Raw genomic sequence first — 21,825 nt, forward strand, 5'->3', positions numbered from 1 at the left:
TTGCTTTTTTGATTTCAACATTTGCATAATCAAAATTACAAAAAAAGGCGAGACATATCTCTGTTATAACAGTTTATTTTTCTTTCATTAATATTTTACTATCAAGATTATATACAGTAATCAACAGTTTATTGTAATTCATGTTATCCTTTCAATGTATTCAGTCTTCTTTAAGTTGTTGTTTATGACTAAATGTGTCCAGCTATGTTTAATACTCAATGTTTATATCCTTAGGGCCAACCTACTGAATGCTAATATTGGATTAGGAATTATTGAATATTTAGATAAAGAAATGGATTATGTACCACGTACAGCAGCTAATAAACAGTTATCTTACTTGGACAGCATGTTGTCAAAGTCAAATTATTACGGAAAATTTAAGGTATTTTATCTGACATAGAAAAAAGCTTGTAGTTATCTTTCCTAGAATACGAAATATAAGATAACCTTGTAATTTAGAATTCTAAGACATACACAAGTGAAAGAAAATTTAGTCTCATCTCTGAAGTTTTGCAAATTATGTTTGATATGTACTGTAATCCAGTTTTTAGGGCAATTATAATTTGTCCTGATCAACTTAACAAAGTCTGTAACATAATTTTCTTTAAAACAAAATTTATTTCAATTTGTCTTTTTTAAACATTTAAAATACAATATATGACCTTGAACTTATCTCAACATTTTGTAACATTACAATGTATTACCCATTTACCAATATTTTCAAAACATTGAATTGAAATGAATAAATACCCATTGAATAGTACCTTTACTCTAGAAAACAATTATTCAATTATCATAACTTGTTGAAAGAAGACAGTGAAATAGCTAAAGTGGGGAAAAGATTTTTCTGCAAACTGGTATTTCATAGAGATGTGATACAATTTATCAAGAGAAATGATAACAAGAATATTTTTCAGACTATTGAGCTGAATATAATACGTTTTAAACAGAGTATAATGTCATAGTTTTTTTTTAATATTAAACTACTAACTCTATGGAGATTTAGGGGGGAAAAATTATATTTCAAATATGAGGAAGTATGTATTTTAGAATTTAAAAGATCTTTCATCCACCTTTAAGTTTACATATCATGCCTTAAGGTTATTAGAAAATGTCAATAGTTACTGCTTCATGGTTCTTTCATTTTGATTTTTTCCTAACTGTTATCGACAAGAATAATATCATGTGGTTATATTCTCCTTGATTTCATCTTTCACAGAGTATAATGAGGAAGCTTGTTGATAAAGCATATGATAAGTTTGGTTTGAACAACACAGGCCTGAACCATCTACAGTCGTAAGTAATCATACACATAATAGTCTCATTGTAAAACATTATATTATTTCACACTATTTCTTTATTACGTGTACTACTGACTTATTCCTGTCCAACAACTTTTTTTTTACTGAATTATATTTAAATATGATATGATAAATAGCCTGTCAACACATAAGTTGCGAGTCTGAAACCTGATTGTAGCAGGTGCGTTTAAATCCAATCTTAACTGACTAGAATTATCACTTTTCCCTGCAAGGTTCAGTTGTACTCTCTGGGCACTCCAGCTTCCTCAACAAAAAAAAATCTGACCACCATGATATAGCTTAAAGAGTTCTATTGAAAATTATAGGTATAAAACCACTAATTAGAGGCCCCCCCACCCCCTTTGCAAAGAACATACAAGAAAATAGTAAATATCTTAATCAAAATAGTTAATGTAACTTTGTTAATAAGAAAAACATTTGGGATATTCTGGTATCAAATGAAAACTCAACGACTTTGGATCACTGTAGAACTCTTATTGAAACCTTTTTTCTTGAATAATAAAATATTTTTTTGAAATGATGAAAAGGGTATAATTTCCCCTGTTGCTCATGATGATGGAAGTTTTTAACTACCTTGACTGGCAATAGAGCCCTGCCACAACCTGTTGCTCAGATCAGAAGTACCTATTTTTATAATTCCCAACTTCTGGGAACCAGTGCACAGTTAAAGGTGTGTTCAACTTTTCAGCACAAGTCAGGATAAGTTATAGTTTTACTATGAAATGATTGCCACTTTTTTTTAATATAAGACAAAACATTTATAGATGCTTAAAATTGCCAAAACATTAAAAGCAATGGGGCTATGAATAAGTGGTTTCAATCCAGTACATAAGGACTGAGTTATCTGACATAACATGATTCTGTTCTTTGATACATTTCAGATACATGATGTCAGAGGTGTCCAGCATAGCATGTGATTTTGATCTACCAGAATGTATAACTGATGCAAAGAGACAGTTTGATGATTGGATGAAAAAACCTCAAGATAATAAGTGAGACAGTGAAAACATTTTAAAGTTGAAAAGTGTGGAGGGGGGGGGAGGGGGTATAACTAGTCTGCATTTTAATTTTTTTCAGTCCTTAAGAGAAGATGTCTGGTGGTTCAAAGAGATCATGTCCTTGACTAGCTTGATATACAATGGTCCAGTGCCAAAAGGATGTATTTTTGTGTATATCAAAACACTTAAGTATCAGAGATTTAATGATGTGAAAAAAGATAATGATTGTTCCTCGTCCTTTGTAACTCTCATATTTACAAACTTTTAAAAATTGTCCTAAGAATGTGCTATAATTAAAATACTGTAATTGTCATCTTATATTGACCAACAGGCTACCTCAAAATAACTTGCAGTTTACACTTGTATCTTGTAATTATATTGTAAGATTTATGACTAAAAAGCTTGACACAATTTTGCACACAATTTTGCATGCACCATGATTTCTGTATGCTTGAGGTTGTCAGCTAAGGGTTACCGTAACCTATGTAATATATATATATCTGAAAGTAATTGTATTTATCAGATATTTTGAAAAGTAAATTTTCAGGCATTTTAGATATAAGGAAAAAATCACAGAATTGCAGGATATTGTATATTTTTAAGGGATATAATTATTGTCTTATGACAAACAGACATTGTAAGGTCAAACAATCCGTCAAACCTTTCAGTTGAAGGTCATAAATTAAACAGGAATAGAAAAGAAGCATTTCAACTACTAAAAACAAAAAGAACATAAAACCATAAAATATGGTGTTTTTTTTTTTCAATAGGTCATTTATTGTAGAATTTAGTCAACATTTCTTTTGTTTGCAGGATAAATCCTGATATGAGATATATTATCTACTGTACAGCAATAAGGACAGGTGGAGAGGAAGAATGGAACTTTGCCTATAGACAATATAAACAATCTACAACGGCCTCAGAAACAGATAATTTATTACGATCGTTAGCTTGCAGTGAGGTACCATGGATTTTACAAAGGTAAGTTTTGGTATTGTAGGAAATTACCATCCTAACAATGTTAGTCACAAGTTTATATCTCTAATAAAACTTGAAATTATAATGGTCATCTGACATCTTAGAAAATAAAGAAAAAATTCTGGTAACAATTCAGATCATTATTTGGTTGCTACCCAGTGTATGCTAAACATTCAGTGTTTTGAAAATTAAAAAAAAATATGATTGCACATCTGCAAAGCAAGAAAAATAACATGTCAACAAATTAAGTGAAGCAGTATACAAGGACATATTAAATTAATCATTTGATTTTGAAAAAATTAGAAGATCTTTTGGAGTACTGTCATTCATAACTATCACTTATTTTCAAAATAGTTTGAAAAGAATTCACAAGGGAGGGTGGTTTGAACAATAGATAAAACATTTTAACAAATCAAGCATGCAATTTAGTTTGACACAGTTTCATATTCACGGCTGATTTACATTTACTTTAATATTCTATACATAGGATTAAGGATTGTGTTGATCATGTATAACTACCAAACTAGAACCAGCACTTGAACAATTGATTTTTTTTTTATTGAGAAATGAAACCTAGACAGTTATTTTAATGTTTAACTTTCTTGTAAATGTTTATTTCTGATATTGATTTCCAGATATTTACAGTATGCTATCACCCCAGAAGAGATAAGGAAACAAGAAACAGGAAGTATTCTGGTCAATGTAGCCAGTAATAACATTGGTCGTTCTATTGCCTGGAACTTTGTACAGTCAAAGTGGGATTATATTCATGATGAGTAAGTACCTAGTGTAGCCAGTAATAAGATTGGTCGTTCTATTGCCTGGAACTTTGTACAGTCAAAGTGGGATTATATTCATGATGAGTAAGTACCTAGTGTAGCCAGTAATAAGATTGGTCGTTCTATTGCCTGGAACTTTGTACAGTCAAAGTGGGATTATATTCATGATGAGTAAGTACCTAGTGTAGCCAGTAATAAGATTGGTCGTTCTATTGCCTGGAACTTTGTACAGTCAAAGTGGGATTATATTCATGATGAGTAAGTACCTAATGTAGCCAGTAATAAGATTGGTCGTTCTATTGCCTGGAACTTTGTACAGTCAAAGTGGGATTATATTCATGATGAGTAAGTACCTATTGTAGCCAGTAATAAGATTGGTCATACTTTTGCCTGGAACTTTGTACAGTCAAAGTGGGATTATATCCATGATGTGCAAGTACCTAGCGTAGTCAGTAAAAAACTTGGTTTTATTTTTTATGGAAATTTGATCAGCGATCTTTCAGCAAAGTTTGCTTCCATTTTTTCAACAGTTTTGATATTTAAAAAGCTCATGAAATCAAAAACTGTTCATCAAGTTTTTTTTAAATAAATTTTAGGTTTCGAACATCACTTAAGACACAAGATCAAGAACATAACATTCAGTGCCAAATAATTCATGCATTATTTGAACGACATCATGTAAACAATACATATACTGTAGATAGGTTCTACAAATGTATTATGATCATACCGGGAGCTATTCCACATTTTTCAACACTGGTATCACGCAGTACTTTGATAGTGAACAAATGTATCATGTAAAATTGTTTAGTAAAAACTCTCTAGACGATATAACGAGCTACATATACTACAATGAAGGAGATATCGTTGGTTACAGAAACAATACTGCTATGAACAAAGGGACTGCTGTTTTTAGTAGCGGTTTCTGGAGAAGAGGTGTAGTAATACAAATAGATAAGTGTCCTGGACGTGGCACATTGTATACTGTTAAAGATGATATAACAGACTTCTGTTTTCAAATAAACAGACCCTAGATAAGAATGACACAATAAAAATGATTTTTTACTAGCAATGGTTTTATAGATTCATCTTATCAATATGATTATTATGTGATCTACACTGGTTGTTAATTACCGTAATTGAAAAATTGATTTGTACTGTATCTATAAACTTTAGACTGATGATTGCGTATTGTCCAGTTGCAAGTACTTCATGCATATTTAGAGACTATGCGGTATGGGCTTTGCTCATTGTTGAAGGCCGTACAGTGACCTACAGTTGTTAATATCTGTGTCATGTTGGTCTCTTGTGGACCATACCTGTCAACCTGTGACGATGAAAATGCAGGTCATGACCTGCATTGAAGAATCAAATCTCAGGTCATATCGCGTATGAACTTTTTCGAGCTGAATTTCAGTATTTATGGTACATTTTCTTATAATGTATATCAAAGATACCAAAACATCAATGCATGTTCACTTTGTTAAGTCATTTTAAATCTTATTAAATATTATTTCATTGCACTTTTAAAGATTTTTATAAATTTGTGTAACTCAGTCTTATGTGCTTTTCTTTTTGAGAAAAAATACTACATTCATCAAACACTAGAATTTAATGTAATTCTTAATGTTTGAGCCTATTGACTATGTAGCCTTTAACCATAAGGTCCAAGACCACAATTATTTCGTAGTGCATTTCTTTTAGAACATAAAGGAAATAAAAAAAATCCCACCTGCGCTTTCTCAAAGAAACTTTTACAGTGTGTTGTACTACTTTTGGGACAAATTATATCAAAATTATAGAAAACTTCATCGGCTCTAACTCAAAATATGGACAATTTTATGTTAAGGGCGTCTTGAAATCTTTTGACAGCTTCCGAAGTGCTAATTTTCAACCTTTTTCAGCTGGACCAAATCACTACTTTCCTTTAAAATTCTGGACCCAATTTTTTTTACAGTGTAATTTCACCCCCCTACTTGCAATTTGAGGCATTACACATGGAGAAATAAATTTGGAAGGGGTATAAAAATTAATGGCAAGTAACCCACTGTCAACACTAGGGACTATATTCGTGAACAACGAAAATCAAGTGACGACAATTGTGGTCTCGGATTATAATATTTTTCATTTAACAAGGAAATTAGACTATGACAAAATATAGTAATACAGTTAAAGGAAGTATAAATGTAAAAAATAATTTTCAACTTTTTTTAAAAAATTGTAAAAAGGTATAAAAATAATGAAAAGTTATTTTTCAATATGTATTTGAATTTTATATTTTTATGATTTAATCTTTTTCACCCATAAAACGTAAATATAAGGAATAATTTTGAATGGTGACAAATAAGGGGAAGTAACTCTAGTTCAGTTTGTAAACCAATGGTGCAATTTATTTACGACCTATAAAAGCTAAAGGTAATTGGTGTTAATTAACAGTGTGTTTGACACCAAAGCTGTCAAGTGAAGCCATGCACTTAATGGGTCACTTAATTTGACAGTTTACATAGCTAGATGAACTTCCTGTTCATGGAAGAATTACGAATTTGCCGGTATTTCAAAGGAATATTACTTATGAAATCAATCACAAGGCTAAGAAATACGGGTGAAATCGTGTCATTTTCGGAATTCCCGGGTTATTTCAATGACCCGGCGGGTGTTCCGGGTGATCCCTCAGAATTGTGAAAATCTCGGGTCACACCCGCAGACTACGGGTCAGTTGACAGGTATGGTGGACAGTTTTCTCATTTGCAATCATACCACATCTTCTTTTTTATTTATACAAGTTCTAATGTTTTTACATTTGTTGTATAATTTAAATTTAGACTGTTGATGGGGTATTTCCAGTTGCAAGTATTTCATGCATTTTTAGTGAGAACAATACAAGTTTAAATGATTTTACATTTCTAGTGTATAAATTAACTTTAGACTGTTGATTGCGTATTGTCCAATTGTTTCATGCATATTTAGAGAGAACATAAAAGTTTTAATGTGCAGAGAAAAGGACATTTTGACCAGGTATATGTACAGTTTAAATAAAAATGTTTGCTTACAATTTACATACAACATAGCCTAAATGACACCCCCACTTTTACCTAGCTTATACTGCTGGTTTAAAAAAGACCTTACGACTTTATATTTATTTTTTAATGAAATGGTAAAATTATTATATGTTAACGAAATAGCAATAACCTTATAACGCATGATATTGACACGTTTTGGAGATTGGACAAGTTTGGGGTTAGTTGAAAAATGGACATGTTTGGGCGTTTATACAATTGACACGTTTTGGCGCCCATACATGTTTTGCAGTTCAGTGACGTCGATCTGGACACGTTTGGGGAAATCGGACATGTTTGAGGGGAAGGACACGTTTCTGAGTGATACATATATACATTAAAAACCAATTGTTCAGAGAACAATTGTAGGTCTTTCCACTAGTAAAGATCTATTTTGATATTGAAATATGAAAAATCAGTTTAAAATGTTAGTTCCTATGGCTTTATGCTGTATTTATATGAATTTAAAGTAAAGGTCAAAATCTAGAACGTCGTATTAACCTATGACCTTGACCTCAATTTCAAGGTCATAAACCAAGGACCTTAAATCAAAAGACCCTAGGTCTTTAATATGTTTGGTTAATGAGAAATATCACTTTACGCGTAATTCTAAATGTAAGATGTGCAAAAACTCCCATTAATTGTCTGCGCACCTTTTCAACCAAAATTTACAAGTAACGGCATGTCGCAACTAACAATTTAGTAAAAATTATTTGTTGATATATCATACGGTATTTGAAAATAAGTCGAAATAAGCCAAAATCAAAATTAAGAATATCACCTTGACCTTTGACCTTGACCTCATTTTCATTTTTTTCGACCAAGGATCTTAAATCAAAAGACCCTAGGTCTCTATCACTTATTGTGTACCAGTTAGACATGTATATTACTTATATCAAATGCATTAGGGGAAATAACTCTCATATGGAGTCTCTGGAAAGCTTTGGTCCAAATGAATATCCTAATCCTGAAGATGTAACGAGCAATTTGGTAAAATACATATGTCGTAATCTTTTACGGTTGTGAAGGAGTAGTGGCCACAAGAAAAACAGTGTTTGGGGAGATAACTCTTACAACGTAAAGTATTTGGTTACGCAGTTGTCAGCTTTAAAAGCGTATAAACTATACGATATCATATTCCAAATATCTAAGCGACATCTTACGAAACAACAAAACTACACAAGAAAAAAATTTAGGCGGAAGAAGAAAGATAATAATAATCAGAACAAAATCAATAGGTATTTCCACGGAAAAGTGGAAAGACCTAATAAACAAAAGTCATTCAAAGGAGTTTAAATGGCATCTAAAATTATGTTTACCAATTTAAAAGATGCATACAACTTTCTTTTGCTTAAAACCCTCCATGGAGAGCTAGAAAAATTGGCCAGTATGGTCATTTGATTTCTCATGTTGGTTATATTGTAGCTTACTTAAATTCCAGTTACAATATCAGTGTTCATAAATGACTTATGTATGGAATTGTTTTGTTTTTACAGTTACTTAGCAGGGTATTGGGATGGTGGTGGAGTTATTAAACAAGTCGCCAGAGTTTTTAATACAGAATTTGAATTGCAACAGGTTTGTACTATAAATATCTTGCTCTTACAATTGAAAAATTAGTGTAGTTCTATGAGAGTATGATAGAGCTGAAGATAAAAATGATATGAAATGATATATGTAAATTTAGAATAAGAAATGTCTGAATCAGTTATTGTAAGTCTTTTGACTTTGAGATAAATCAAACAGAATTCCTGCTGTGATTATAGAAATGTTAACTATCAATTTTAAATTTTGTGATTTTTTTTCTTCTGCATTGTTGGCTTTAATAAAATAAAAAGCTGAATTCAACTGCCAGGATTGCACATAGTTATAAATGTCATACTGTACAGATAGTATGTTATAACTAATTTAATTTTTCAAACTATGGGATTTATGATTGTATATAAGTTATTGAAAGAGCTACAAATAGGTAGGGTCAAATTCTGAATTTTGTTCACATAGGGTTTATTTTTCAAATACTAAGCCATATGGTGGGGGGGGGGGAATCACAATTGGGAATTTATTCATTCTAATGAGTGAATTGAATTTTCAGTACATTTTAAAAAGAATGATGGCATTTTATTTTTTAGCTACTGGATTTTGGCGAGTCAATAGCTGATCTTCACAGAGCAAAAACATCTTACAAACAGGCTATTGAGACAGTACAGGCTAATATCAAGTGGATGAAAAATAGTATAGACACTGTGGAGAAATGGCTGGTACAATCGTAGCATGGAATATCACTGCTGCTGAACATTTTTTTTTTACCTCTTTTGCTAAAATATGTAAAGACTTCAAGTGTTTATCAATTATACGACATTCACATTTTATTTAATCAGAATTTTATAATTTTATATTTCTGAAATTCAGATTAATGTTTTGAATTGTCATAGATATTATGGGTTACTAACATAAACTTATATATTCATACAAACTAAATTAGACCTGTTTTCATAAGTTAAAAAAAATGATAAAATATATACTGCTGTTACAAATAATGACATTCAGTAAATTAAAATACTTTTACAAATTATTGTCAGCTGAATGTAATTAAACAATATATTTCCAGTGGTGTTACATCTTTATTATCATATGGCAATATTTCCAGTGGTGTTACATCTTTATAAGCATATGACAATATTTCCAGTGGTGTTCATCTATATTATCATATGGCAATATTTCCAGTGGTGATACATCTTTATTATCATATGGCAATATGGCATATTTCCAGTGGTGTTACATCTTTATTATCATATGGTAATATGTCCAGTGGTGCTACATCTATATTATCATATGGCAATATTTCCAGTGGTGTTATATCTTTATTATCCTATGGCAATATTTCCAGTGGTGTTACATCTTTATTATCCTATGGCAATATTTCCAGTGGTGTTACATCTTTATTATCCTATGGCAATATTTCCAGTGGTGTTACATCTTTATTATCCTATGGCAATATTTCCAGTGGTGTTACATCTTTATTATCATATGGCAATATTTCCATTGGTGTTACATCTATATTATCATAATGGCAATATTTCCAGTGGTGCTACATCTATATTATCATATGGCAATATTTCCAGTGGTGTTACATCTTTATTATCATATGACAATATTTATAGTGGTGCTACATCTATATTATCGTATGGCAATATTTCCAGTGGTGTTACATCTTTATTATCCTATGGCAATATTTCCAGTGGTGTTACATCTATATTATCATATGGCAGTATTTCCAGTGGTGTTACATCTTTATTATCATAAGGCAATATATCCAGTGGTGTTTCATCTTTATTAGTTTAGTCCAGTTTGATTTTTCTCCACTTGACAGAATGGCATCATTCATATTCGTGGCCATTTGCCTCATTAAGTATACTGATTGTAGTGATGTAACTACCAGAGATCAGCTTCCATTCAAGCATTATGTTAGTGTCCCATATTCACATAAGGACAGTATTATAAATTCAAGTACATGCAACCCAAGACAAGTGGATCCTTACCTAATACCAATGAACATGCAACCCAAGACAAGTGGATCCTTACCTAATACCAATGAACATGCAACCCAAGACAAGTGGATCCACACCTAATACCAATGAACATGCAACCCAAGACAAGTGGATCCACACCTAATACCAATGAACATGAAACCCAAGACCAGTGGATCTACACCTGATACCAAGGAAATGACCTGAGTAGACCTCCAGTCGATGTAACATGTAGAATGCATGTACACACTTCCTGTAACATTTTAGTGGCAGCACTGACTTTGTAGTTTTCATGTTTAGTCAAGAAAAGACCCATAGCAGGATTTTTATTTGGTCATTATTATCCTTTGTGTGCCTTGTTTAACAATTGGCTTTGATGACCAGCCCATCCACCAACTAAGCCATCATAACGAATTGAAAAAGCATAAGGATGAAATGTAACTGTCAACCATACCTTTAAAACTATCATTAACAGGTTACATATGACAGTACTGAAAATGTTCATAAAGTGAAGTTCCAACTGTTATGTGACAGCTGACTTGTTGCTAAAGCAGTAAAACCAATAACCAAAAATTATCAAAGATACAAGACCTGTAACAAAAAAAATTATAAAGCAAACTGTGCATGAATGCCTTCTAGATGTAATAGTCCTGACATGATGATTTTTAGCCAAACATAGCATTTTTGTAAATATTTTGAAAAACTACAATTTAATAAGTAGAGGAATGCTAAACAGATATTAGACAAAACAATTCACAGGAAAAAAAATGACCAGCAAGACATGGTAGTTTGAAAATTATGCTGTGGTCTAGGAAGCAATCATGATTGAAAATAGAACATAGTGGTTAATAATTATCTAAAATTTTGAAAACTATGGAAACTAAAAGATTGGAGGGGGGGGGATTTGTCTGAGTTGTAGTTGTTAAATACATTTACTATATGCCATGTGTAGCAGTGTTTTTGGCTTGAAATAATTGGATGAGGGCTTACCTGTTTATCTAGTCAAGAATCTTTTATTTCTGATGTAAAAACTGATTCAATCTGTTCATTTAGGATGTTAGCTGTATACGATTTTCATATTTTTTTAGAGCAGCTATTCTTGGTTTGCCAGTCCTGTTGTCCTAAATGATTTTATGTACTGAAAATATTTTTTTTGGTTTTGCTTAATTGAATGATGGAATGTGGTTCGTTAATGGATAAGTCACAGAGAAATTTCTTAATGTTTTTCTAGTGCTGTGGATTCACTTATTTTCGTGGATTGAGGAAAACTTTAATGTTTGTTGATATTTGATTTTGCCGAAGTCTGCATAAAAGCCTATAGGACATTTGTCATTCGTTGAACATTTATTTTCGTGGTTCACCTATAGAATATGGAGCGGAGTTGTTCAATGTTCAAACTGCTGTGTGCATTGTTGCGTCGTTTGTGGTGACTGCCTTGGGTGGTTTCGCCAAAATAATTAATCGTTACTGATAGGTTTTCGACCTAATAAAAGCCAGTACCTGATATTTATCAGTCAATAATGTGACAACTCTCTCTTCTTGTATATTTGCCACTGGACGTTAAGCAATCAATCAATCTCTTCTTGTATTGTTTATTTTTATCGTTTATGAGTCGTTGGAGTGTTTCATTATCCATGTTTTAAATATTTTTAAGGTATGTTTGCTATCACTGTATTCTGTATCTTCATATATTCTAACAAATATAGGCACACCTTCAGAACAAAGTAATAAATCCAATCACCAATAGAATCATAATACAGTCTGTGAACTATACAAGTATGTCAATATACTCTTCCACCAGTATAGCATCACACATCAAGTCTTTATTGTGAAATTTAAATTATATTTTCTATTAGATAATAATAACTTGCAGTCCACACACAACTACTACTGAGATTTACTTTTTTTATGTTTTCTGTCCTGTGTTTAAGAAATAATTGATGCGAGCTATACTTTATTGTAGTTTTAACATGGGTAGACATTATATTCGTGATTATTTTAGCCCGAGCGATAGTGAGGGTTCAAATAACACGAATATAATGTCTTCCCTTGTTAAAACTACAATAAAGTACAGCTTGCATCAATTATTTCGATTCTGATTAGGACAATTAAGGTAATTTCTATGTCACATGTTAACAAGTGTAGAGCGTTTTATAGGCTCTTCCATGAACCTCCCTTTTTTGTTTGTAAATAAGCAAACGACTGGCAATGTGATTTGTCATAGGGAGAAGTTTGAACAAACAGCATGAACAGTTGTCCGTATCTAGGTCAAATATGTCAATTTCGAACTGCGATACATTACAGTCATGATAAATGAATTAGTAACAGCATGCGCATTATTTAAGAGTTTGGAAGTGTTTTAAATTAAATAAATATATTAAATGCATGTTAATTTGATAAAATTCATCATTCTGCAGTAGTCAATATACGCATGTGCAAACAGTTTTATTGGATTTAGAGCATGGGTTTATTCACAAAGCGAAAGAAGCGCGTCATATTAGAATTAGGAGCTTGTACCTTTGCATATTACGGTTACATATAAGTGTTCTACAAGCAGGTTCAACATGCAAGCTGATAAACTATTAGCTACATAAAACAAAAATTTGAGTGGAGGCACAAAATTTCACAAGGTAGTATGGGTTATTGATATATATAACGGATTAAGTTCACATCCAAACTTATGTTAAATATTATAGTTCAAACTTTCTAAGACAGTAATAGCTTACGTATTTTAATACGATGCTCTCTCTCCAGTTCTAGATGAGTACATGAGATTAGGAAGTTTTCTATTGTCTCTTCCTAATTATTACACATTTTACAGGTGGCAGATACCTCACATTTGTTGAAATTGGCTTGAATTGATTGTATTATGTAATTTCCTGTTGCAGATTCTTATATGTTTTCTTTTGATGTGTCTGCAGTTTGAGGTGTTAGTTGTAAGGATTAGATGTATTGCTTTGATCTTGTAGGCACCTGCTATGTGTTGTAAACTTGAATAACCCTCAGAGTTGTTATCTTTTTACTCCAATATGTATACATTTCCCTTATAATCAGATTTTCCATTGAAATTTTCCAAGTGGATATGTTAAGAAATTCTAACATTCTGGCAAATCATATTTTAGGCATATTTTCTTTATTTCTATAAACCAGCTTTTAATTGTATGTGATTTTTTTTTGTAGCCGTCTTTTGCCAATCTTCATTCAACTGATATTTTGTTAGCTTTAGTAATGTTTCAAAAAATGTTGAAGCTTTTAGATGGATTTCAGCTTCAACTGGTAGCATTCCACTTAATATGTATGTGGCGGGGTCAGTTGTTTGTTGAGACAATTAGAGTGTCTGTGTAAATATTTCATGTCTATACTGAATTTTGTTATGAAAATACTACCGTCAGGCAACATGTGTGATACTATCTAACAATTCCATAAGAAAATTATAAAACACTGGCATACGGATATTGTTTATATGCCAAAAATTGTCTTCTATTTCAATCGACCTGTATAAGGTGTTTAAGGGTACTATTAAGTTTCATGTTGGTTGTAAAGTATATCCCTCTCTCTTGCTTAAGTTGACAGCAATACTTACTAGCATCTGAAGTTCTATAGGATTGTTTGCTATGATAGCAACATCATCAGCACATGTTGAAGCACAGCAACTAATATTACCTATGTGTCCACCTTTGTCTGTGTCACATAAAAGGTTTAGTAGAGGTTTACATACAATTTGTATAATTAGTTATCAAAGTTAATGATTGAAGAGTTTGAGCGTGAGTGAGAGTAAAGATTTAAAACTACCAACATACATACTTGGTTTATTTGATGGACAATTTGCATTTGATGAGCGTGTACTTTCGAATCTTATAATGAGATTATATCAAACAGAAATCTCTGATCAATTCATCATCCATAATATTGATAGATAACCTTTAAAAAAAAGTGAAAAATAAAACTGCAGAAGTCTTTGAAAAAACAGGGTGTACTGTACGCCAAGGTGGTGCCATAAGTGCTGACTTCACATAACAGAGAGTGGTTTTCTTAGTAAATCCTCTATGTAATGGGTTTTGTCTATCCTGTCTTTTCAATTATTTTGGAGTATATATTGTGACTAATATTCCTCTATAGTTTTTAGCATATCTAGCATTATCCTTTTTCTTGCATACGGCAGGAAATAGTGAACCAATTTTCAGAATGTCGGATATACAGCCTAGTTTAAAAGATTTTTTGAAAAGTAGTTTTAAATATTGTTGTAATTTTAACCTTTGATTACTATTTACCACCATATATGATATTTTCAGCATTTGTACCAAAGTAGTCAGCAGCTTAATTTATATCTATTTAAACTTGAAATTGAATACATTTTAAACAGTTCCGTGTGTTGTTTTGTAGGCCTGATTTAATGGATTCCTAGTTTGCCATGTAGATATAGGTGGCACGGTAGTATTTGCATTCCAGAATTTAGGTTGCTCTTTTGTGTACCATACTTAGGTAAATGTATCTAAACAGTGTGATTGGACAAAAAATACAGTATCAACTGAACATACTTTCCCAAACTGAGGGATGAATCAGGTGTAGAAAAATATGAAATAATTTTACATACAGATGAAAATGAATTTTTGAGAATTTTTTTTAATTTTGTATTCACTGCACCATAAAAGACCTAAAATTACTAGTGGCCTTAGGTTTCTAAAAATAGCAAAAAAAGTAAACGGTCATGATACATATTCAAATTCATTTCTAAATAGTAAAATGAAAGTACTTCAGTTAAGTGTGAATGTAGATTTTTTTGCAGTGTTAGAAAGTGGTGAAAATTCTAAAAAGGCTATCATTATCCCTATGGGCCAGGAAATACTACCGTGCCACCTTAAAACTTTACATCTATTTCTGATGTCTGGTTTAACATAGTCAATATTATAGTCACTGGCCACTATATGGTATAGTTGTCATGTTGTGTATGACATAATGTCAGTTGGATTGTTTATAAGGATAAGGTCTGCTAGATTGTTGACAATTCGGGGGTATTTGATTCATCTATTATTTCTTGGAGGAAGTGATGTTGATGCTGATAAGGTTTACCAGGTGTACAAGAAGTGTTTTGCTGTCGTTTGTTTTATGAAGATACAGGTCGATTGTGTAAATATCGCCACAAAAGTTATCAGTGTTTTGTTGATTTAGACATATTTTCTCAAAACCTCAACATTTGTATTCATGAACTTGATCCTTAGCGAATTTGGTTAATTGTTGGCATTGACAACTTTGCAAACATGGGTTACTCAGCGTTCCAATCCGTTATGGTTAGTTTTTCGTGTTCTTCTTGTTTTGTTGCACTGGAACTGTTGGGGTTATTTTAATTGGTTCATGTTTTGTCACCGGTTGTTTTGTCCCCTGAATTTTGATTTTCTAGATCTGATACATACAATTTGGTTGGTTGGTTGTTGAACCTGCTTCCAAATGATACAATGTAATCAGTTTCCAATTTCACGGTTGTAACTGAATTGTTTTGGATGCAGTAGGTATGCAAGCATGCTCCTTAAGATTAATTTGTAACTTAAACCACAATAAATAAAATACAAATTTATTTTTTAATCAAAACAAATTTCCTGGTAGCATTACAGTAGACAACACCAGGTGAAATATATCACTATGTTACGTTACACAACTTAATTAAAATCAAATTAGTATCCAAGATTGTTATTTACATATCAATACTACATATAAGCGGTGGTGATTTATACTACAACAGTAAAGTAAGTTACAACATTATGGGGATACACATGAGACTTGTCTCCAATGATTGTCATATACATGTAGTAATAATTATCCATCACGTTAATTGGTAAGGCTATACAACCAGTTATTACTTCACAACAAGAATATTAGAATCATCACAACACCAAGTTGAACTTATTCTTTCAACTCTTTCAACGGGCTTTCTTAGCTTTACGTCCAATCGCTGGTGAATCTTCAGCTTTACGCTTTCCTCGGCCTCTAACAGGAGTTGTGGGTTCTTTTACTTCCATAAGTTCAACTTTAGCTTTCTTTCCCCGACCTTTTGGTTTTGGCGCTTCAGTTTCCATATCGTCTGTTTCGGCTTTTCTTTTTCGTCCCTTTGCCTTTGGTTCTTCAATTTCAACATCTTCGACTTTAGCTTTCTTTCCCCGGCCTTTTGGTTTTGGTGCTTCAATTTCCATGTCTTCAGCTTTAGCTTTCTTTCCCCGGCCCTTTGCCTTTGGTTCTTCAATATCTTCTTTCTTTGATTTCTTTCCTTGACCTTTCTTTGACGTTTCATCTTCCTTGATTGGTTTTCCTTTAGAAGTACTTGCTTTATCTTTCTCAACTTTAGCTGTTTCAAAAATTATTTAAAAAAACAATTATTATATAAAAACAATATCAATTGTAGGTGATTTCATGGTTGCTTCAGTTTGTATTACCAAGGAGGTTATATGAGACATAACCTCCTTGGTATTGCAAACTTTATTTATATAACAATGAATAAGCATTTGACATTTAAACCTTTTTTAAAACTATATATATATTTACACTTGTATCCCGTTTCAGCAAATAACATGACTGAGGTTGTATTTGTTGTTCATTTTTGTGTTATTTTTATTTACCTAACTACCAATCCCCCCCAAAAAATCAGAATTTCTTTGAATTCTCTAGTTAAGACTGCATTAACTGAAATTTTAACTACTCGGAACATAACTTATCTTAGTAGAAATCGTATTTCAAAGAGTTTCAAAACAGTGACGCCCACCATATTCCAACCAGTGCAACCGAGTCTGGACTGACTTTAAACTGATGTATGATATGGAGCAATTGAGGTCATCCTCCGGTTTTTAGTGGGGTTACAGTGTTGCTCGGTCTTTAGTTTTCTATATGTTGTGCTCTTTTTTTTTGCCATGGCATTATCAGTTTATTTTAGCCTTGACTTGCAGAGTTTGAATGTCCCTTTAGTATCTTTTCCCTCTCTGATAGGACATGTCCCTAGGTTCTCTGGATTGGTCGTGTAGCAAAAATTGGAAAATTCATTTCACACAAGGAATTTATACCTATTGTTATTTTAAATATTGGTATTGTGCGTTTTACTTTACTTTCTACTCTGCGGGTTCGTCGTCAGTTAGTAGATCTTATTCTAATTTATACCTATTGTTAGTACGGTACAGTACACAATGTATAGTTGAGACAGATTTTAGTGCAGACAAATGGTATGCCCAGTAAAATGTCTGACTCTTTATAGTTAGTAACAAATAGCATACGTTTCTTTTCTATTGGATATCTCTTTAAAACTTCCATCCATCCACCAGCGTTCTTCCAAAATGTCCATCTGTAACCATCTGTCTTTAGTGAATAATTTACAGAATCTAACAGTTTATCATAAACTTCTTGTTCACTAAGAGGTTTAACTTTCAGGACCTACAAAATGAAGTTTTTAATATTGGTATTGTGCGTTTTACTTTACTTTCTACTCTGCGGGTTCGTCGTCAGTCAGTAGATCTTATTCTTATTTTTTGTTTAAACCCACATGCGTGTTGATCTTATTCCTATTTCACCTTTTAAAACTATTGAAGTTTGACATGTTTAATGTACCTTTCATTGGGGTTAAGCACATGATGTATATACTCGGAAATTTTTAAATACATGTGAAAGGATTATGCTTTATCAGTTTAAGTGACTGGACTAAATTACAATGAATAACATATGTGTGTAGGCTTTAAAAAATAAGGTTTAAATCATCAGAACTTTACATATAGAATTTTAGCTTGTAGAATTTACATATAAATCATCCTTATAACTTTTTAAATTATCTTCTATAGTGCTATAGTATTATTCCTTAACCATCAGCACTACATCAAAGCGATTTTTTTTTTCTAAGTTTAATTTCTAATGTCTACTATCATGCCTTGTCATAGCAAATTAATGTTTGAAGAACTTACATCGAACCAGTCCTTGTACGTTTTGACATTTTTCAACTTCTCAATGGAATCTTTCATCACTTTCACCATTTCTGCTGTAGGAAACCCGAGGTTCGCGTCGTATCTTTTGATCAAGTCCTTTCTCGTTTTGTCCTTTGGCATGGCGATATCCAAAAACAAAACCTGAAAGGCTAAAAGTTTCCTGCTAACAGCTGTGCGTTCAAATGTTTGGTTGATTCTGTAGGGTTTGTCTGTGTCTAGGAAACCAAGCTTAGCGTCTTCTTTAACATACCACATTACATGTCGTCTCCAGCTCTCAGACAGATACGCCATTGCTGCATCTTGCCATCTGAATGTACAAACAAAATAATAAATTGTTTTCAAAAGTGTATTTATAGTGGGTCATAAAGACTGTCTTTCGGTGGATAAATTTTGCATTTATTAAACAACAACTTGATAACTTCATTTAAAAATTCGTACGCTTACTCCGACATCTTTTAAATTCACCACTAAAGTAAGTGTATAGTTCAGGTGCCAGCGTCATTCGTGTGCTCTTCATCACCGAATAGTATTCAATAACAGCGTCACCTAAACAGTACTAACCTATATTTTGAAGATGCAGCTAGTAACATCAGCCACTCTCCTATATGTGGACAGGCTTTCTTCGTTCTTCTGTCTTCGTTGTCTATGAATTCCTGTAAAACATAGCATTAAAAAATAATTTTAACTTGCACCAGACGTAGAATACTATTAAATGGGTAAAATAAAATTTACATTATATTTCAATACTAGGACAGAGTTCGATGATTAAGAACACTTGATGTGCCATTTATTTATAGCAAACTAACACACAAATATCATAAATTATACAATGATTTTGTTTTGTTTATTTGAAATTATGTTAGTTTTTTTAATTCCATTTTTTTGTTTACCTTCAAACGATCGTCAATAAGTTTTTGAAGATTTGGGTAGGTTTCCAATGCCCATAGTAGTAATCTGTGTAAGGAGAAATATCCATTCAGGCTGTTGTCGCTTGTATGTTGAGTTCCTTTAGAAAATTCTACTACAGTGGCGCTCATTAAGTTTGGTATGACACGAATGACAATTTCTTCAATTGGAGTTTTCTTCGGGTTACAGCTCTTCAGTATTCCAGCAACTTGGACTAATGAATTTTCAAATGTCTGTTTTATTTTATCACCATGTGGAGGATGGATGTACATCGGAAGAAAGAATTTTACATCTTCTTTCATTACACTTTTGACGCAGCCCATGGCTTTATTCATGCTTGTGAATGACTCTTGTTTGAGAAACTCACAAGGTGTGGTAAGAGATGGTCTATGTGTCGGTCCAGATACAATCAGTCCATAACCAAATAGATCATCGTCACTTTTTGGGACAGCTAAAGAAAATTGTTCTTTAGACATGTAGTCAATGATAACTTCTGTTGAATCTGCTTTTGGCGCAACCTTCTTTCCCTTTTTCGAATCTTGTTTTTTCAATGGCAATTCAGGCTTTCCTGCATTGATGGGTGGAAACGGTTTTTTATAATTATGACCACAGTCCTTGCACGAGAATGACTCCGATAATTGTAAGTTATGGACATTTGAATTGGTGCACTGCCACCAACTACTACCGGATTGCGTCTCGGCAAGAAAAGCAACTACGTTTAGAAGAATCGTCTGTACTGTGTAACCAGGAGACCAACCAACAGATTTCTCATCTTTCCATTCTGTATGAATATCAGCAAAGTCAGAAAATATATCCAAGCAAACTTTGGTTCCTTTCTTTCCTTGTTTTGTTGCTCCACTGTTGTACTGGAACCCAACTGGTACGAATTCTGCACTGGGACTTTCGTATGGATAATTGTCTGTAAACAGTAATAGTAAGTGATAGATTATGTCGTCATGTTTGAAGTTACAGTGCCATTCAAACACATTTTCATCCAGTGGCGCTGCTGATACATTTTCCACTGGCTCCCTCTGAATTTCATCATAATCTTGCATAAGGCGCTTCATTGCGCGCTTCTGCTGTTGGTTGACAGACATCACTGCAGCTCAATGTCGTTCAATGCCTAAAATATTGAAATTAAATGCCACTTAATTCGTTGCACATATTTCTATTTTTGTTGCTAAACATTTAAATTTATCTTGTTGTTATATCAGTATATTAATAGATGAACACAACCTTGACTGATTTAATATATGTGTTATCCACGAATTCAATATATAACGTATATAGATGGACCGATAAATCGACATAAGAAAAATCAATATGCAACATGAATGCACATGATTGCTTTAATATGGGTTTAGATAGGCGGCTATGCTACTTTCTCTTAAATATTGAAATACCAATGAAATTTGTAGTACTCACATTTGTACCCATAGAATAGTATTTCTACAACTGAGCTACATTTACAGGAAGTTAATTTTATTATTATAATGATATATCTACTTTAAAACCCTTAATTATTATACAGACGAGAAGTGACCTTTAAAATTGTATTCCTGATAAGTTATGTTTGCGTAAATTAATATTTAATATGTATATAAATATCATGCCTCTTGCAAGTGCATATTACTTACCTATGCTTATATGGCTTTCAAAGTCCTGCAGAAGGAGTTTTTATACAGATATATTGTTCACGTGATTACTCTAAACATTTCTTATCATGTTTATACTGGTCACATACCAGTACTTCTCGATCTTTACCTTTATATTTATAGAAAATGCATAAGAAGATCGAAAAAAACTATTTCACGGTAAAGTAAGGAGAATTTAAATTTGTATTTTCCAAATTAAATATTTTGGAGGAATGGTGCGCTTTAAATGCTTAGTTTTTGGTAGCAACCGGGTGTAACAATATATCGTCAACACATTTTAAGTTCAATGCAAGAAAAAGAATAAAGACCACCGCAAATGTGGCATAGTTGTATATTAAAATATAAAACACTAATATCTCCCAACCCCATTCTCTATTTTTAACGGCTAAAGTGAAACCAATAATAATCTATGAATGGGCAATAATTGCATGTAATTGGTCGATTTATATTGGTCTCTCACAATTAACCTCGGGCTGAAAGGACTGGTTGTGATTTTTTTTTCTACTCGGGGGCTATTGTGGCTGAGTAAGACATGGGCACTTGTACATTGCTGAAGGCTTTGTGCTGACCTGTAGATGAGTATTTTTTATTTATAGGTTAGACAATACTTGGTCATGTTTTATGAAGATTTGAGCCCAAGGCGAGGCGAAGC

At 32.4% G+C, this 21,825-nt stretch overlaps 2 protein-coding genes across 2 annotated transcripts in view; one reads left to right on the top strand and one right to left on the bottom strand.

Moving 5' to 3' along the window:
* LOC143064420 (uncharacterized) overlaps positions 1–9,740 on the top strand; it is a 135,894-nt gene extending 126,154 nt beyond the window's left edge. The window contains exons 72-78 of the mRNA XM_076237236.1: positions 235–382; positions 1,220–1,296; positions 2,204–2,314; positions 3,134–3,301; positions 3,934–4,074; positions 8,630–8,711; positions 9,263–9,740. Coding sequence (XP_076093351.1) covers positions 235–382; positions 1,220–1,296; positions 2,204–2,314; positions 3,134–3,301; positions 3,934–4,074; positions 8,630–8,711; positions 9,263–9,403 — 868 coding nt within the window. The 3' untranslated portion in view covers positions 9,404–9,740. The remainder of the gene's footprint in view (positions 1–234; positions 383–1,219; positions 1,297–2,203; positions 2,315–3,133; positions 3,302–3,933; positions 4,075–8,629; positions 8,712–9,262) is intronic.
* Positions 9,741–16,217: 6,477 nt separating this feature from the next.
* On the bottom strand, positions 16,218–21,265 carry LOC143064422 (uncharacterized). The gene is made up of 6 exons (XM_076237238.1): positions 21,156–21,265; positions 19,503–20,641; positions 19,174–19,265; positions 18,592–18,919; positions 17,914–18,070; positions 16,218–16,997 (listed from the first exon to the last, which is right to left on the bottom strand). Exons 2-6 carry the CDS (start codon positions 20,613–20,615, stop codon positions 16,576–16,578), a joined length of 2,112 nt encoding a protein of 703 aa, XP_076093353.1. The 5' UTR covers positions 20,616–20,641; positions 21,156–21,265; the 3' UTR covers positions 16,218–16,575.
* Positions 21,266–21,825: the final 560 nt, after the last annotated feature.

Source organism: Mytilus galloprovincialis, chromosome 2 (genome assembly GCF_965363235.1).
Source record: "Mytilus galloprovincialis chromosome 2, xbMytGall1.hap1.1, whole genome shotgun sequence".
NCBI lineage: Eukaryota > Metazoa > Mollusca > Bivalvia > Mytilida > Mytilidae > Mytilus > Mytilus galloprovincialis.

Excerpts from the sequence above, each read along its gene's own strand:
- LOC143064422 (XM_076237238.1), bottom strand. The coding sequence starts at position 20,615 with ATGTCTGTCAACCAACAGCAGAAGCGCGCAATGAAGCGCCTTATGCAA. Across the intron at positions 18,071-18,591 it reads CGTACAAGGACTGGTTCGAT|GTCCTGAAAGTTAAACCTCT; the intron begins GTAAGTTCTTCA and ends TTCATTTTGTAG. Across the intron at positions 16,998-17,913 it reads ATATCCAATAGAAAAGAAAC|CTAAAGTTGAGAAAGATAAA; the intron begins GTATGCTATTTG and ends TTTTTGAAACAG.